Source organism: Ixodes scapularis, unplaced genomic scaffold, assembly GCF_016920785.2.
Source record: "Ixodes scapularis isolate PalLabHiFi unplaced genomic scaffold, ASM1692078v2 PGA_scaffold4__175_contigs__length_147842914, whole genome shotgun sequence".
Taxonomy (NCBI): domain Eukaryota; kingdom Metazoa; phylum Arthropoda; class Arachnida; order Ixodida; family Ixodidae; genus Ixodes; species Ixodes scapularis.
In genome coordinates, this window is record NW_024609879.1 from 99,726,312 (window position 1) to 99,742,449 (window position 16,138).

The 16,138-nt window shown below is 50.8% G+C and overlaps 2 protein-coding genes across 2 annotated transcripts in view; both read right to left on the reverse strand.

The window, feature by feature from the left end:
- Nucleotides 1-16,138, reverse strand: part of LOC8031928 — a gene marked incomplete in the record, with an annotated part of 107,332 nt that overhangs the window by 66,500 nt on the left and 24,694 nt on the right.
- LOC121837826 lies at nucleotides 4,541-12,078 on the reverse strand. The gene is made up of 2 exons (XM_042293653.1): nucleotides 9,094-12,078; nucleotides 4,541-4,606 (listed from the first exon to the last, which is right to left on the reverse strand). Exons 1-2 carry the CDS (start codon nucleotides 12,076-12,078, stop codon nucleotides 4,541-4,543), a joined length of 3,051 nt encoding a protein of 1,016 aa, XP_042149587.1.

Genomic DNA, 16,138 nt, shown 5'->3' on the forward strand with positions numbered 1-16,138 from the left:
ATCATAACTAATTAGTCGCCCACCTAAATTAGTGTGGTATGCAACCGTCTTTTTTTTCTTTTTACCTACATTGGTTTTATGTAATTTTCAAAAAAAACTTAGAACATGATACCAGCAAAAATAAAATTAACTTTTTTTTTAAACAAATCATTTTCTTGGAGTTCGGAGGCTCCCCAGATCCCAGACTTGAAAACCTTGCAGCGTCCCTTTGGATTGGAATGACCCTGCAGCTTTGGCATGGAATGACCCTGTTTGATATAACTGCAGCTTTAAACGTTGATTTTTTTTTTAATCAGTGCCAAAAATAGACAAAAAAAAACGATTCTTTGGGTAATAAAATAGACTACATAAAACTCTTAGCGATTTTAAAGAAAACTAAGCACCCAAAACACTCAACCCTAGTTATAGAATTTAAAAAAAAAGTAGGTTTCTGGAAGGCAGGAATGAGAACAGCTATAGATTGAGAGGCACCCATGTGAACTAAAAACGAAACGGCGATGAAGAGGGCGAGGAGGGGTGGGTGGACGCGGTTGTTTTCTTGTCACTCCCATGCAGCGAAGCGAAGCCAAACGCCAAGCCGACAGACACGGGTTCTGCTCCGATGGTTAAGAGAGCAGCGACGGCAAAAGTTCGACACTCAAGATGCGGCTCATTAAACATCGCTACGCACCGAGTTTAAGGCGTTACAGAGGCGAGACGGCATCCGCCGCCGCTTTGAGCCTGCCGCGCGCGGTGCTTTCGAGCCAGTTCGGAAGTATACAGACAGACACGAAACGTCCGAGCGCTCCAATTGCCAGACCTAAGCGTGCAAAGCCAAATTTACGCGACGGTTAGCCAACCGAGTGTCGATTAAGCGGCCTTTCTTTATGGTTTCGATGAAAGAGAGGCCCGAAATTTTGACTTCGAGCGAATTTCCGTTTAGAAAGTACAGAATATACCTGCCAACGAGGTTTGAGATCAAAGTATTCCGGCGCGCCCTTGCGCCGAGATATGGTCACTGGCCGAGAGAGCGCGCCTCGAAAAGAACGGCCATGGCCACCTATTTCCATGGTCGACCTGTTTTGAACCAACTCGGATATGCCCCGCGAACGGAGTTGACCCGACGTCCGCAGTAATCCTCTGCCTAACGAACGGCTGATCTCCACGGGCCACGAAAGGGCAAAGCCCTATGGCAGATTATTTGGAATTGTCTCGGTGGTGCTAAGCAAAATGCCGAGCATGGGATTTGTTCGATGGTCGACATAGAAACTTCACCAACATGACTCAAACTAAGCTCTTTTTTTTCTTCGCGAGCATGGCCTCTTTCCAATGGCAAACCTAAAATTAAGTCATTAGCCAAATGTGTAAACCAACTTTGTTGTTGTCTTGTTTGGTCGCCAAGAATTTGTTAGCAATGGCCGACCAATGACCGACGATGTTGTAGGATTTATTGTGGATAATGTTTGGGCGCCGCCCGGTTGTCCACACTGGGAGAACATATCTTTGTCGACCAGCAATGCTGTACAAAATCAATCGGGTCTTGAAAAAAAAAAAAAAAAAAAAAAACGACGTTGACGGACAAAATGTGCCGGTCGTTACATATACTGGGCCATAACTCAGCTTGCGACAAAACCAGAGGCCATCGTCATAGTCTCACAAAACCGCATTTAAGGCTCGCCAGCCACAATATGGGCGAAATACACGAGCAGACATCACGCGACACGAACGGGCCAATGACCGCCGCGACAGCTTTTTGTACAGTGGTGCAAAAGAGTGTACTTCTACATCATACAAAACAAAAGACACGGTGTTCTTTGCACACATAATGACGGAATCATCTGCGGACGAAGCATGTTCGAAGCAACTTCGTGCATGCTTCTAACGTGTCTGCAGTCAGTTTTTGTATGATGTATCATCGGCAGTGTGGCTGCGGATTGAGTGTAGCGGGAAGCTTCGCTTAATCCGCGGCTACGATCACACTCCTAATAGATCTTACAAGAGACAGTCCGAAGACACTATCTTGGACAAGTTTCTCCTTGCGTGACGGTCACATTACTCACACAAAAACTGTCTGTGGACATGTTGGAAGCATGCACGAAGCGAGCATGCTTCTAAGCAGTGTGTCGAACCGAAAAAAATACGGGTTCGGTTACGGTTCAGGTTCAGGTAATTTTATTTTGTTCCGGTTCAGTTCCGGTTCGATTAATTCGATCCGCGAACCGGTTCGCGAACCGGTTCGGGGCGCTGAACCGGTTCGGAAATTATAAATGACAAATTGCAACATCAAAATAAATTACAAATAAAACATCTGAAATCAGCACATACGAAACTGGATACATCGTAGTGTAAGGCTCAGGGATTTCTACCATTAATGGTTTCTTTATGTGCACTCAAAGGTTACCTCACCGACGTTTACGCATTCGGACTTCATCTAATTGGGTCCGACGCAGTAGCTGTAAAATCCGCGACCTCCTTACAAACCCACTTGCAAGTAGAACTCGCTAACTATCCCGCCACCTTGGCGTGTAAGCAGTTGAAGGAACAGTGGGGAGAAAATGCAGCTTTCTTTGTTTGAACTAGCCTTCGGTAACTCAAATTAGACCCCTAAAGAAGTTTTCATTAAACAAGATACGGAATATGAAAAACACTTCACCGAACGCAACGCCAGAAGGACGTAATAGGATAAATATTAAAATAGAAGAATTCGCTGTCTCACAAATATGTTAGCTTCTAAGTGCCTATTCGAAAACGGATGCATTATTATCAAACTCCACAGCCTTTTCTTTTCTCATTCCGATGGAAGCAAGCTTCAAGAACTCGCGCGTTCTAGAAACGTGTTATGAAATGAGCACACAGCAGCATTTAGGATTGCCGAGATTGTAGAAAATAAAATCCCGCTGACGCATTTTTTTTTTTTTTTTGCACAGTTTTCTAGTTTTTTTTTTTTTTTTCCGTGCAAGCCGGGACCAGCGCAATACTGGTTACCATGTCAAGATTCATGGATGCAGCGTTTATATTCCTAAGACTGAGTGGAGAAGAAAAATATCTAAGCGAGGTGTGTGTCAGTTGACGGCACTTAAAATACAAATGGCATAATTGATAGCACATTCATTGTCAACAGCGCGTGGCCGAACCGTTTTGACATGAGCCGGTAACCGTTATTTTTTTTTTCCGGTTCAGTTCCGGTTCGAGTTCATCGCGATAACAATATAACGGTTCGGGTTCGGGTTCAGTTCCGGAAAAAATACCGGTTCGGTTCCGGTTTTCGGTTCGGTTCGGTTCCGGTTCGACACCCTGCTTCTAAGGTAGTTAAGATATGTTTGCATGCAGATGCATCTGTCATCATGTCTGGAGCGAAAAGTGACTCTCAAGAAACTCAGACGTAGACCATGTGATGGTGTTCTGCGATGCCCCCTTTGGGTTCACCACGTAGCGATTCTTCGCCGGGCGTCGCTTCCGTCGTGTACGGGTCATCGTAATTCCGCGCGCTCCGTCTTCACCGACGAAAATAACAGCTCTGGCCCTCAGCTTCAAAGAATGACGACCGCATCATCGAGTGAACCGGGGGGAAAATTGGCTTCCGAAACAAGCCTGCCCTTCCAAACTGGACTCGAGCCAGTGGAAAATGACCGTCTTCGAAGCGTTCAGCCACCGCTTCGATGACACGGTTCGGCCGGACCGACAACATCGTTCCAGAGGTCCACGATGGGTGTGTTTGGTTTCGAGCAGTCGGTGCGTCTCTGTTACCTTTAGAATTGGACATCGTTGCGGAGCGCATGAGCAAGAGGGGTGTAGATGTTTTCTGTTTCGTGTCGTTTTCAGTCACGTGGGTTTTGTATATGGTATGCGGGACGAAAATATAATAAAAACATTTCAACCTCGAATACGCGAGAAAAAATAGGCGAGGCAAAACAAGAATCTGTGAAAATCACGCATTTTTCGTAAACACCTTCCAGCGGCGTGGAGAGATCAAAACGATGTTTTACCGCATACCAGAAGTGACGACATTCAAGATGGCTGCGCCCTTGTGGAAAAGGTGTGTAGAAAAAGAAAGACATATACCAAGAGAGATTAGGTTATAATGGTCTCGAGGTATACGACTCCAGACCGGAAACAATCACACAACCAGCCTGCAATTTGTGTTAAATTAACTTTTAAGGCATGGGAATGCTTTTATAACGGAACCCCCTAACTAAAAACTGTCTGTCCCTCTGTCCGTCCGTCCGTCCGTTGAGCAAGCTGCCCCTCTCCAAGCGCATTTCCCTGCTAAATTTAGCGGCAAAATTGACGTCACGCTCGTCATGATATTACGCAACGTTCCGATCTGACACCGCTGTGTCGATTTCCCCACTAAATTTGGCGGCGACATTGAAGTCACGTCACCTCATGTCATGCGACTTAGGGTCACGTGACGTTAATTGTCCTGCTAAATTTAGCGGTAAAATGATTAACGTTTTATTCACTCTCTGAAACGAAACCAACTGATACCACCGCTTCTTAAATACCGCATTCTATCGATTTTTACGACTTTGAAGATAAAGGTTTCTGATATTTTTGATTATTACTTCTTTGCCAGAAAGTTTTCGGCATCCAATGTTACTTTAAAACCCCTCGTACATTTACCAGGCTGTAAATGTAGAAGGACGTTTACTGGAGAATAAAATGATTTCTGTATTCGTGTTGGCACTGAGAAGGATCCCACGTCTTCCTCAGCGGCCTTGTCAATTTGAGACTGGGGCGCAGACCGAATAAAAGATGATTCCGGTCCGGACACGGCCAGCTGGTCGGCGACCCCTGGACTAGATCCTATGATCCGATCAGAGCCCAACGTGACAGCGATGTAATATCACTCGGCACAGCAATGAACGCGGCCCTAATTCCATAATCAAGACTTCCCTCAATCAAGCCTCAAGACAAGGCCTGCGCCTTTCACCCTCACGTCATCCCTGGTGGATCCACGTAGCGCTGCCTATATAGCGTTTCGCAGCGTTTCACACCGAGCGCGACGCTAGCACGCGGAGACGCCAAGACGAACGCGTCTACCGCTTGGCGGCGTCTCTCGTAGAGCTACAGCGTGTTTGCCGGTGGGGGGTCCACTAGTGATGACGTCATGCACAGGCCTTGTCTTCTAGGTGGTATTGGCCCCAGGCTCCGCCAGACTAGATGCCGCAGCGCCAAAGGTCACGGAGCTCTCCACATTGTCGCCAGTCAGCCGGCGTGGCGCAGTTGTGATCCAGATAAAAGGAAATATGCTCGCGGAGATGGCGAACCAAACGACGAGCGAAGCCTAATGAGCGGCAAGGGAGTAAATGGTCCAACTGCGGTGGCCCAGTTTTAAGAGGGCCCGGCCGTAGATTGGTCCGGCACGAGAGAAGAAGAGCGCCGACTTAAGTGCGACTTCCGGAGTTGCGGGGATGGGGGTCAGCCACGGCGCTTCTTCGTCGGAGGAGCTGGTTCGCTCCTCTCCCATTGCGTAGAGAGATCTCGGGAGGCCACGTTCAGAGAACGAGACCCGTAAACCGGAAGCCCGGCAGCCAACACGTACTACAACTACGCGCAACGAGCGGTCGTCTGGATTAAGTCTATGGCGGCTCAGAGGGAGCGAATGGGGACCTTGGCATCGGTTGCGTCAACGGACACCAAAAACAGCGGACAAGACTAGCTGTCACCAGGACAACAGTGTCCTCCACGTACCGTTCCAATAAGAGCCTTCTGAGCGCTGTTATCTTTGTCTCCTGGGATGTAGAACGCGTTCTCAGCCTGCAGTAGCTCTCTTCTGCAGAACACAGGAGATTGCCCACGCGTACTGTGATTCAGCACTTTTCGACAGGTCATAGTCGCTGGAAGGAGCATGCCAGTTCAAGGAACCTGTAGGTCAATCCCGCCGTTTGCGAAAGTCCAATCATCGATGTGGGAAAATGTGAGAGCGGACCTTTTTTACCCGTGGTTCTTCTGGCAGCGGTTCCCTAGATTGGTCTAGGGCGTGCGGTTGTTCTGGTAAATTAGTCGTTGCTAGCGTTTCAGTAGCAATGTGCACGTTCGTGTACTTTCACTACAGCGTGATGCACATTTGGAACCTCCAAGCAAGTGGTAATTAATTCAGCACTGGCTAAATGTTTTATCGACAATGGAGGCCACAGACCCCGTCGGGGCAGCGACTAACTCGCCGTCGTCTAGACTTCCATACAGCAAACTGCACAAGCGATCATATTGCACAAACATCGCGAAAAAACACGGACGTTTTTGTTTCAAGTAGTAAAAGCTTCAGCTGCGAGTCAGCGTTCGTCCTGTTTGCGTGTTTCTCCTGCTCCGTCTATGTTGTTCTTTTTTTATTGCTGTCTGCACTATGACTACCGAATACCAACTAGCCCAACTCTCGACGTTATTGTACAAGCGACACAAATGCGCAAGCCAGGTCGGACAATCGAAGGAACTAATCAGTAAACATAATTAACCAATCAACATTGTCCTTCTGGGAAACTCGAGACAGAACCGATCCTGATCTTGCATTATAAAAACGATGCCGCGGGCTTCGCTCCCCTGCACGCTGTAAAGACTCGGGGCTTGTCCATGTCGATCTCCGCTGGAGCCATGCGTCGCCCAGGACATCGGGCAGAGTTGGTAGCGAGCCAGGGTGTCTCTTCTCAAACTGTTTATTTACATACTATGTACAGTCTGCCGTTCGGCATGAGAACAACGTGAGAACACGAAGAGGGAGCGTAAAACCGCTCTTTTTATAATGTCCCCCTTCCCTACGTCCCTAGGCCAGGACGCCGTTCCCCAACTGGTCAGGCACCGCCCACTCGCACGCACACGCACACACAGAGGATAAGTGCTCTTCCGGTTCCTCCAGGCTTGTATAGTGGCAGCCGTTTCTTCAGCGACACTTGAGATTTGGCCTTGCTCCTGGAATCTAGGTCGAGGTGACACCTAGAAGCTCATTCCCAAACGTCCGGGCACCGCCTATGAGCACGCCCAAACGGACACACCGGTTAATCCTTTTGTTGGCTCTAAGAGAGCACGAACGCCCGGAGGATACCGTCCCACTCCCTGGTCGGGACGGAGAAGACCTTGGACGCCGATATCCGGGCAGTTCCCGTTCACGGCTTATCTCCTTCTTTCGGCTTAGCAGGGATCACCGTGGCCGTTGGTTCCTGCTTGGACGCCTCAAAGAGAACGCATTTCCGTTTCAGCACCCAACTTGAGCCGGTATCGACGACGGCTTGTCTTGCTCTTTTGTCGACGGTACCAGGGCAGCGGGGAAAATAATCCCAGCTTGAGATTGTCAGCGAAAGGCGCGTCCTCGGGAATGTTACAAAAGGGGTGGCGATCCGCGTCCAGGTCCGGCCGCGAAGGTCGGTCGTTACAGCTCCTCCACGCAAAGGCAGATCTCGGAAGGGGAGGAGTATCAGCTGCTTTCCTGGAGAGATCAGCTTCGAAATCGTCGTGAGTAGCCAACACATCAACAGAGACACGAACCGCTACAACCAAATCCAGCGAGCGGCAGCACCCTTTCCCCAACCGCCAGGCCTTTTTTCTGCGGCAATAAACCTATCACTTTTTCTGCCATTGACACCACCAAGAAAAGCCTGCGATAGGGCAACATTGCACAAAGCGAAATCGCTGACATGTGTGAAGATTACAAAAAGTAAAAGAAAACGCAATGAAACTTCTTAAAATTTGGCCCAACTCGCAAGGCAACATCCAGAACAAACAATCTCAAAACGACCTGCTAAGTCCGTCTACGTTGGAGTTAGCCGCCCCCCTCTTGTACTTAACCGTGAAGGTTAATTCTTGTAAAGCCAAACTCCACCGCAGAAGTCGGGCATTTTTTGTCGACATTTGAGTTAGCCATGTCAAAGGGCAGTGGTCGGTGACGAAAACGAACGGAGCTCCGTAAAGGTAACAAGAGAGCTTTTGAGTTGCCCAAATTAAGCCGGCGCATTCCTTTTCCGACGCACTGTAAGCCTCCTCTCGGCTGCTGAGTTTCCGGCTTGCGTACAGCACGGGGTGCTCCTCTCCCGCATCATCCTCCTGACATAAAATCACCCCCAAGCCGCGATTACTGGCATCGCACTGCACTATAAACGAGCGACTATAATCCGGGGCCCGAAGTATGGGGGAACAGCAGAGGGAATTTTTCAAGCCCTGGAAGGCCTGTTCTTTTTTGTCGTCCCATCGAATCTTATCGGGTTCGGTCTTCCGCAGCGCATCGGTTAGGGGGCTAGCCTTTTCTGAGTACTGAGGGATATAGCGTTGGTAATACCCCGTCAGCCCCAAAAAAGCCCTTATGCCAGTTTTTTTCTCAGGTCGCGGGAAGTCTCTTACAGCCTCAACCTTGAGTTCGTCGGGCCTTCTTAGCCCCTGACCCACGATATGGCCGAGGTATCTAACCTCGCCTCTCGCCAGCTGACACTTACTTGGTTTCGCGGTTAGACCCGCGCTCCTCAACCTTTCAAATACGTCAGAAAGGTGGTTCATGTGATCTGCCCAAGTTGTCGAAAAAATGGCGATGTCGTCTAGATACGGTAGCGCGTAGCTTTCCGCCCCACGCAAAATTCTGTCCATCATTCGCGAGAAACAGAACGGAGCGTTTTTAAGGCCGAAGCTCAAAACCAACGGGCGGAATGTGCCCGTTGGGGTCACGAAGGCTGCGTAATGGCTAGCTCTTTCCGTCATCGGGACCTGCCAGTATCCGCGCACTAGGTCTAAAGTCGAAACGTATCTAGCCCCACTAACCGTCTCAACTCTTTCCTCCACGTTGGGAATCGGGTAAGCCTGGTCTCTGGTGATTGCATTGAGTTTGCGATAGTCAATGCATGGTCGGGGATCCCTTCCCGCAGCCTCTACGATGATCATAGGGGAAGAGTAATCACTTTCACGCGGAACGATTACCCCTAAGTGCAGCATGCGCTCCACCTCGTCTTTTAAGATAGCCTGCTGCCTGGGTGACATGCGATAGGGACGGGATCGTACCGCGACGTTTGATGTTAGCTCAATGTCATGCGTGGCAAGGGAGGTTCGTCCGGGAGACATTGAGAACAAGTTCTCGTACTTTTCCAGAAGATCTCTCAATTCAGCCCGCTGTGAGACCGAAAGATCCTCCGAACGAACCGCCTGAGCCATGACTTCATTTACTCCGACCGGCGCTCCAGCCTCCCAAAGTAGCGGAACATCAGTCTGAACTTCCTCTGGGGCGTTTAGTGTCAAGTTCACCACTTCCGTTTCGCTCACGTAACGCTTCATCAGATTGCAGTGATAGATTCTGATTTCCTTTCTCTTGCCTCTGGTTTCGATTGCGTAGTTAGTATCCGACAGCTTTTGAGTCACCTTGAATGGTCCCTCCCACTGCACCTGTAGCTTATTTTGGCGTGAGGGACGAAGCAAGAGGACTTGATCGCCCGCCCGGTACTCCCGGACACGGGCGTTTCGGTCGTAATACCGTTTCGCTCTGATCTGGGCCTCGCGCATATTAACCTCCGCTATCTCACTCGTGCTTCGGAATCGCTCTAGCAGATCAAGAATGTACTCTACCACACTCGGATCGGATGCCTTGGTCTCCCAAGTTTCGCGGAGCAGCCGCAGGGGAGTCTGCAAACACCGTCCATACACTAGTTCGGCCGGGCTGAAGCCGGTTGCCTCGTGAGTCACGGAGCGCAGCGCGAACAACATTGCCGGCAGGCAGGCGTCCCATTCGTTCCCACTCTCATAAGTTAGCGCCCTCAGAACCCGCTTCATAACTGAGTGACACCTCTCGACACTGTTTGACTGCGGGTGATATACTGAACTGTGTATAACCTTTATACCGCACCTCTCGAGGAAACCAGTAGTCAAAGCGCTTGTGAAAACGCTCCCTTGGTCGCTCTGGACCTCTTGGGGGAAGCCTACCCTCGCAAAAATTGACAGAAGTGCGTTCACCACCTCCACTGAACTCTGTTCCTTCATGGGGACCGCTTCGGGGAACTTGGTAGCCGCGCACATGACCGTTAGAGCATAGCGGTACCCCCCCTTAGTAGCCGGAAGAGGACCCACCACATCAATGACCACCCGCCTGAATGGCTCCGAGATTATCGGCACAAGTCTCAGGGGCGCCTTGCATTTTTCATTGGGTTTTCCCACTCTCTGACAGACATCGCACGCCCGCACCTGAGACTCGGCATCTCGGAAGCATCCCGGCCAGTAGAATTCCGTGAGGAGCCGATCTTTCGTCTTTTTGTTGCCCAAGTGACCGGACCATCCCGCTCCGTGGCACAGGCGCAACACATCCGCTCGATATTTCTCCGGCACTACCAGCTGATCGAACGTGCGACCCGACCGATCTCGGTAGTGTCGGTACAGCACACCATCACGGACAGGAAATGAAACGTTTTTCCTGGCCACGCCCTCCTTGGAGGTTTCCCACACCTTATCTAGACTAGGATCAGCTTTTTGCTCCTTGATCAGAACTTCCTTCGTTACGGACACGAGTTTCTCAAAGTTTCCCGACGTCGGGGGCAATATTAACTCGTCCAGTTCGGTTAGCTGCTCTTGGCGAGTTTCTTTTTCGACCGTGACGTTTTCCTCACTCCCCCGGTCTTTCTCTGCTTCCCCGGAACTGGTTTGCTCCGAGACCCCCGTCGGCGGATCCTTCGGTTTTCCTGGGCTAGCCTCGTCATAACTGAGCCGCGTGGAAATCTCGCGAGCTTTAGCCCTCGTGAGCGCTTGAACGAGTCCCTCCCCGAGGCTCTTGCCTTGTTCTTTCAAAATTCTGTCTGTTCGGTTCGAAAATAGGTAGGGGTACTGTGGCGGCAGTTTGTCTGAAACAGCCGCCTCAGTACGCACCTCTCCGAATGGTCCAGAAATCAGAACATCGGCCACAGGGAGACACACGCTCCCCTCGTCCAGCACCGACTTGATCCAGCTACATTTCCCATTGCAATGGGTCTCGGTAACGTACGACGGGTGAATTAGGTCAATGGTAGCCCCACTGTCGCGCAACACGCGGCACGACTTTCCGTTCACTGTCATGTCGAAAAGATACGGACTCAGGAGCTCCTCATTCTCCTCGCACTTACTCGCTAAGGCGAAAACTACCTTTGGTTTTTGACATCCCGCGGCAATGTGCCCAGTTTCATGGCAATTGAAGCACCTTATCGGCCTCCTGGCCTCAAAGGGTTTCTTCTTTTGCTGACTGTCTGGCCCGTTGCCCCGGGAGGTCGTGGAGATATTCTCCTCCTTGTCTTCCTCCTTTCGCGACTCTGTTCTTTTCCAGCCCCCTTTTTTCCGCTCATCTCCGCTTTCCTTCTCAAAGGTTCTCCTCATTCCCTCTTTTCCGCCTCTACGGGAACTGTACTCATCCGCAAGGTCTGCGGCTCGATAAACAGAGTCTACTCCTGACTTATCTTGAATCCAGGTTCGCATGCTTTCAGGAAGAGTCTTATAGAACTGTTCGAGCGCGACCGTCTCCAGCATTTTCTCTTTGTCGTCATACGACTCGGCGACCTTCATCCATTCGACAAGGTACGACCGAAGTTCGTATGCGAACTCCGCATAACTGGCTTCCGACTTTTTGGTCACGCCCCTGAACTTCTGTCTGAACGCTTCTGCCGACAACCGATACTTCTTGAGCAGGCAGCTCTTCACGCGGTCGCAGTCGTCCGAGTCGTCCGCGGATAACCTCGCGATTACCCCGGCTGCCTCGCATGGCAGAACACTCAGCAACCTTCTGGCCCAATATACCCGATTAAAACGGGCCCTCTCGCAAGCTCTCTCGAAGTTTACCAGGTAGAGGCCCATGTCCTGTCCCACCTTGAAAGCCTGAATAAGCTTCGTCATGTCATAGAGACTTCGGGTGCCCTCTACCTCCGATTCCCGTCCTCCGCTCGCTTTCCTTAGCTCCACCTCGAGACGAAGTTTTTCTAGTTCTAATTCCTTGAATTTTGCTTCGTCTCCTTTTTTTGTTTTGATTTTTTCCCACATCTCTTCGATTTCCTCGTTGTCAAGATTTTCGTCCTGGATAGCCTTAACAAGCTCCGGTTTTTTCATCGATGTGTTCGCGTCTACCCCGAGCTCCTCACACAAGTCGAGCAACTGACACTTTAGCAAACGCTGCAGATCCATGTCTGTGACCTATCTGGGTGGCAAAACTCTGCACTACCGACACACAACAACCTTAAAATTGCCTTTTCGGTAGTTACTTACGCCCCTGCAAAATACACCTCGATCTTACAGGCCTGGCGACAGAGAAAAGATGCCGTCACTCACCAGACTCGGCTCACGGCCCATGAGATCCGCTGTTGCTGCCGCTCAATGGTCGTAGCTGTCGATCCCACCGTCCGCCATCCAGTTGTAAAGACTCGGGGCTTGTCCATGTCGATCTCCGCTGGAGCCATGCGTCGCCCAGGACATCGGGCAGAGTTGGTAGCGAGCCAGGGTGTCTCTTCTCAAACTGTTTATTTACATACTATGTACAGTCTGCCGTTCGGCATGAGAACAACGTGAGAACACGAAGAGGGAGCGTAAAACCGCTCTTTTTATAATGTCCCCCTTCCCTACGTCCCTAGGCCAGGACGCCGTTCCCCAACTGGTCAGGCACCGCCCACTCGCACGCACACGCACACACAGAGGATAAGTGCTCTTCCGGTTCCTCCAGGCTTGTATAGTGGCAGCCGTTTCTTCAGCGACACTTGAGATTTGGCCTTGCTCCTGGAATCTAGGTCGAGGTGACACCTAGAAGCTCATTCCCAAACGTCCGGGCACCGCCTATGAGCACGCCCAAACGGACACACCGGTTAATCCTTTTGTTGGCTCTAAGAGAGCACGAACGCCCGGAGGATACCGTCCCACTCCCTGGTCGGGACGGAGAAGACCTTGGACGCCGATATCCGGGCAGTTTCCGTTCACGGCTTATCTCCTTCTTTCGGCTTAGCAGGGATCACCGTGGCCGTTGGTTCCTGCTTGGACGCCTCAAAGAGAACGCATTTCCGTTTCAGCACCCAACTTGAGCCGGTATCGACGACGGCTTGTCTTGCTCTTTTGTCGACGGTACCAGGGCAGCGGGGAAAATAATCCCAGCTTGAGATTGTCAGCGAAAGGCGCGTCCTCGGGAATGTTACAAAAGGGGTGGCGATCCGCGTCCAGGTCCGGTCGCGAAGGTCGGTCGTTACAACGCCCGTTGCCTTCCGCCTGGGCCAGGATAGACGTTCAGCGCCTTTGGTATACGGTGGTTGCACAAACTAGGGAGGTTTTCCTTCTGCAGTCAGTCAAGCATCCACCACCTGTACTCGCTGCCACATAAAAATAATAAAAAATACGTTTATTAATGCGCTGCGCGAAGCAGACCTTACAAGGTTCGGTTGCGTTTGCAGACAGGCACGCTCCAAAAGTGGGTCTGGTCATCGTAGATGGAAAAGGATTCATTTGGGTGCCAGTCTGCCAACCATGGGCAAGCCTAAGCAGAGCTTGGCTATCAGACGATCCGCGCACGTCAGCAGCAAGATGGCGGCGCGCAGAGGCCGTTTTCGCAGACGTCTGTACGGGAAACAAAGCGTGTCCATCAAACCGTGGACGACTCCATCGGGCGCGCAGCCTCATGGAGCGCATCAGAGAGATGCGCGCGGTGGTATGCGCGGCGGCGGCGGACGGACGGGCGCTTCCTGCGACCGGCCATCGCTGAAACAAAAAAAGCGGGAAACTCGTCGTGGTCTGTTTGTTGTTGTGGCCAAAGCGGCCGCTGGCCTCGGCGCTGCTGTTGCGAGCCATGACCAAGGTCGGACGAGATTGTTTTAGGAGCATGACTGGACGGCTGGGCGGCCACCGGTCATCAAAGCACCGTAAGGGATGTGGGCACGCCGCGCGCGCGCGCGCGTGTTTGTGTGTGTGTGTGTGTGTGTGTGTGCGTGTGCGTGCGTGCGTGCGTCTGAGCACTCGCACGTGTTTTAAAGGATGAAATACTTTTTAGCATTAACCCCCCCCCCCCCCCCAATTCCAACATGTTGTCCGCTGGTCCGTGTATTTCCCGCTAAATTTAGGGGGAAAATTGATGTCACGGGGCCCATGCACGAATTCAGTTCCCCGCTAAATTTAGCAGGAACTGAATTGTCACGTGACTTGACGTAACGGGACCTGCAGACGAATTCAGTTTTCCGGCTAAATTTAGCGGAGAAATTGACGTCACATGACCTATAGACCAATTCATATATATATATTGATGTCACCAGGCACGTAGCCAGGATTTTGTTTCGAGGGGGGGGGGGGGGGGGCGCCCATGTAAAAATGCTGCATGAGGGGGAGGGGGAGAGGAGGTGCCAGCAAAATAAAAAAATTGGGGGTGGGGGCCGGGCCTCATGCCCCCCCCCCCCCCCCTTCCTGGCTACGTGCCTGGATGTCACGTGACCTAAACTATACAAGAATGTACGTAGTCTTCTAAACAAATTAAAATTATCACTTTTTAAATACTGCCATTTCACGCATAACAGAACTTTAAAATCAAAGGTCGCTGACATTTTTTTAGAATCTGCGTATCCCGCGCTACACACACACACATCAATCATCATCGTCAGGATTTTTATACTCATCATGCTCATCATCATAATCATCTCCTTATGCTGCGCCGTACGGGAGTTATTTTACGCGCCGCTTGAGTCGCGTAGTCCTTGGCCCGGCGGCCAGGAATCCCACCTTTGAGTTTAGGTGTAAACGCAAAGCATAGTTGACTTAGGTTAGAAGCAAGTGAACAGGCGGGCTGGTTAAGAACAAGAATAGACATGGAAACCCTAGAGTGAGGGGACAAAAATAGGGACGGACAGAGACTGTCCGTCCCTTCTTGTCCGCTCGATCTATGGCTTGGTTTATGTTGATTTTTCCGACAGCCTCTCAGCTAGGTCACAATGAAAATACCCCCAATGACTGTTTCACTGTCAGGCAAGACGACTATTTTAGAGTGGCTTTCGTAAACACAAACTTAGGCCCCGAAAAAAAAAATTGCTGGTAACTGCTGGGTATCTGTTATAAACATCCAAAGTAACCCCCCCCCCCCTCTTTTTTTATAGATATATATAAAAAAAAAACCGGACAGAACAAAGTGATTTGCCAGACCACCTGCGTCCCCCCCCCCCCCCCCCCCCCTTTCTTTAGTGCTACAGATCCAGGGCTTTTTGGTAGATAGTTAGCTGCAGACTGTTGACGGTACGGGCGCGTTCTCCATAGAGAGTTTTAGGGAACCGTTTTTCCACATCCGATACGGTATACGATGGACCGTCCGGTACGAACTGCGCAAGCGCGAGTCTTCTGAGGTAGCGCATGCGCAGTGCGAAACGGAGGGCCCATCGTATACCGTATCGGATGTGCAAAAACGGTTCCCTAAAACTCTCTCGTGGGACCATCGTGCAAGGACGAAACACGCGTCAGACAACGTCTGCAGAATGTACATTGTGTGATGTTTTAGCAACGTGAGCGCGGCTTGAAATTCAGTTTATACCGCCGAACATAATACAAATACTGTCCAGATCGGTTATAACGAAATAGCGGCTGTGCAGCGAAGCGTTCACGATTTCCCATTCCCTTTTGCACTTCGTTAGAACCGAAGTCGGTTATAACGAAATAGCGGATATATCGAAGTGATATATCGTTATAACCGGTCTCGACAGTAGACTCCCCGCATTCAAACTCGCCGATCCCCAGGGCTTGAACAGACGGTCCCTCGACAGATCGAAGGCCGTTGATATCGTGGTTTCAACCCAGACGCGAGCAATCGTGACATTCCCCGCACGTAACCGACCGTCCCGCTCTTCCCCCGAAATAACGGGTCACCGACGAGCGCGAGTCAGGCGTAACTCTGTCGAAAACAACAAAAACAAACACGCGTGTCTGGTTCACCCATTGTCGCCGCCGCATCCACCCACCGACGGGAAGTTCACGGCGCCCTCTCCGACCCGCAACGTCCACAATAGGCATCGTATCGTATGCGGAGCACAAGCGCGACCCGCGGGCACCCCACGCAGAGGGCCGCTTGGGCCGCCACCGAAACCCTCCCCCCTCCTTCTCCACAAAAAAAAGACGAAGGGGGAAATACAACTCCGACAGCCACATTAGCACACGCTCACAAAAGTGAGGCACAAAGGTAGAAAAAAGCTGGTGATAATACGTGACTCGGAAATGGCGGCGGCGTATATATCCCAAC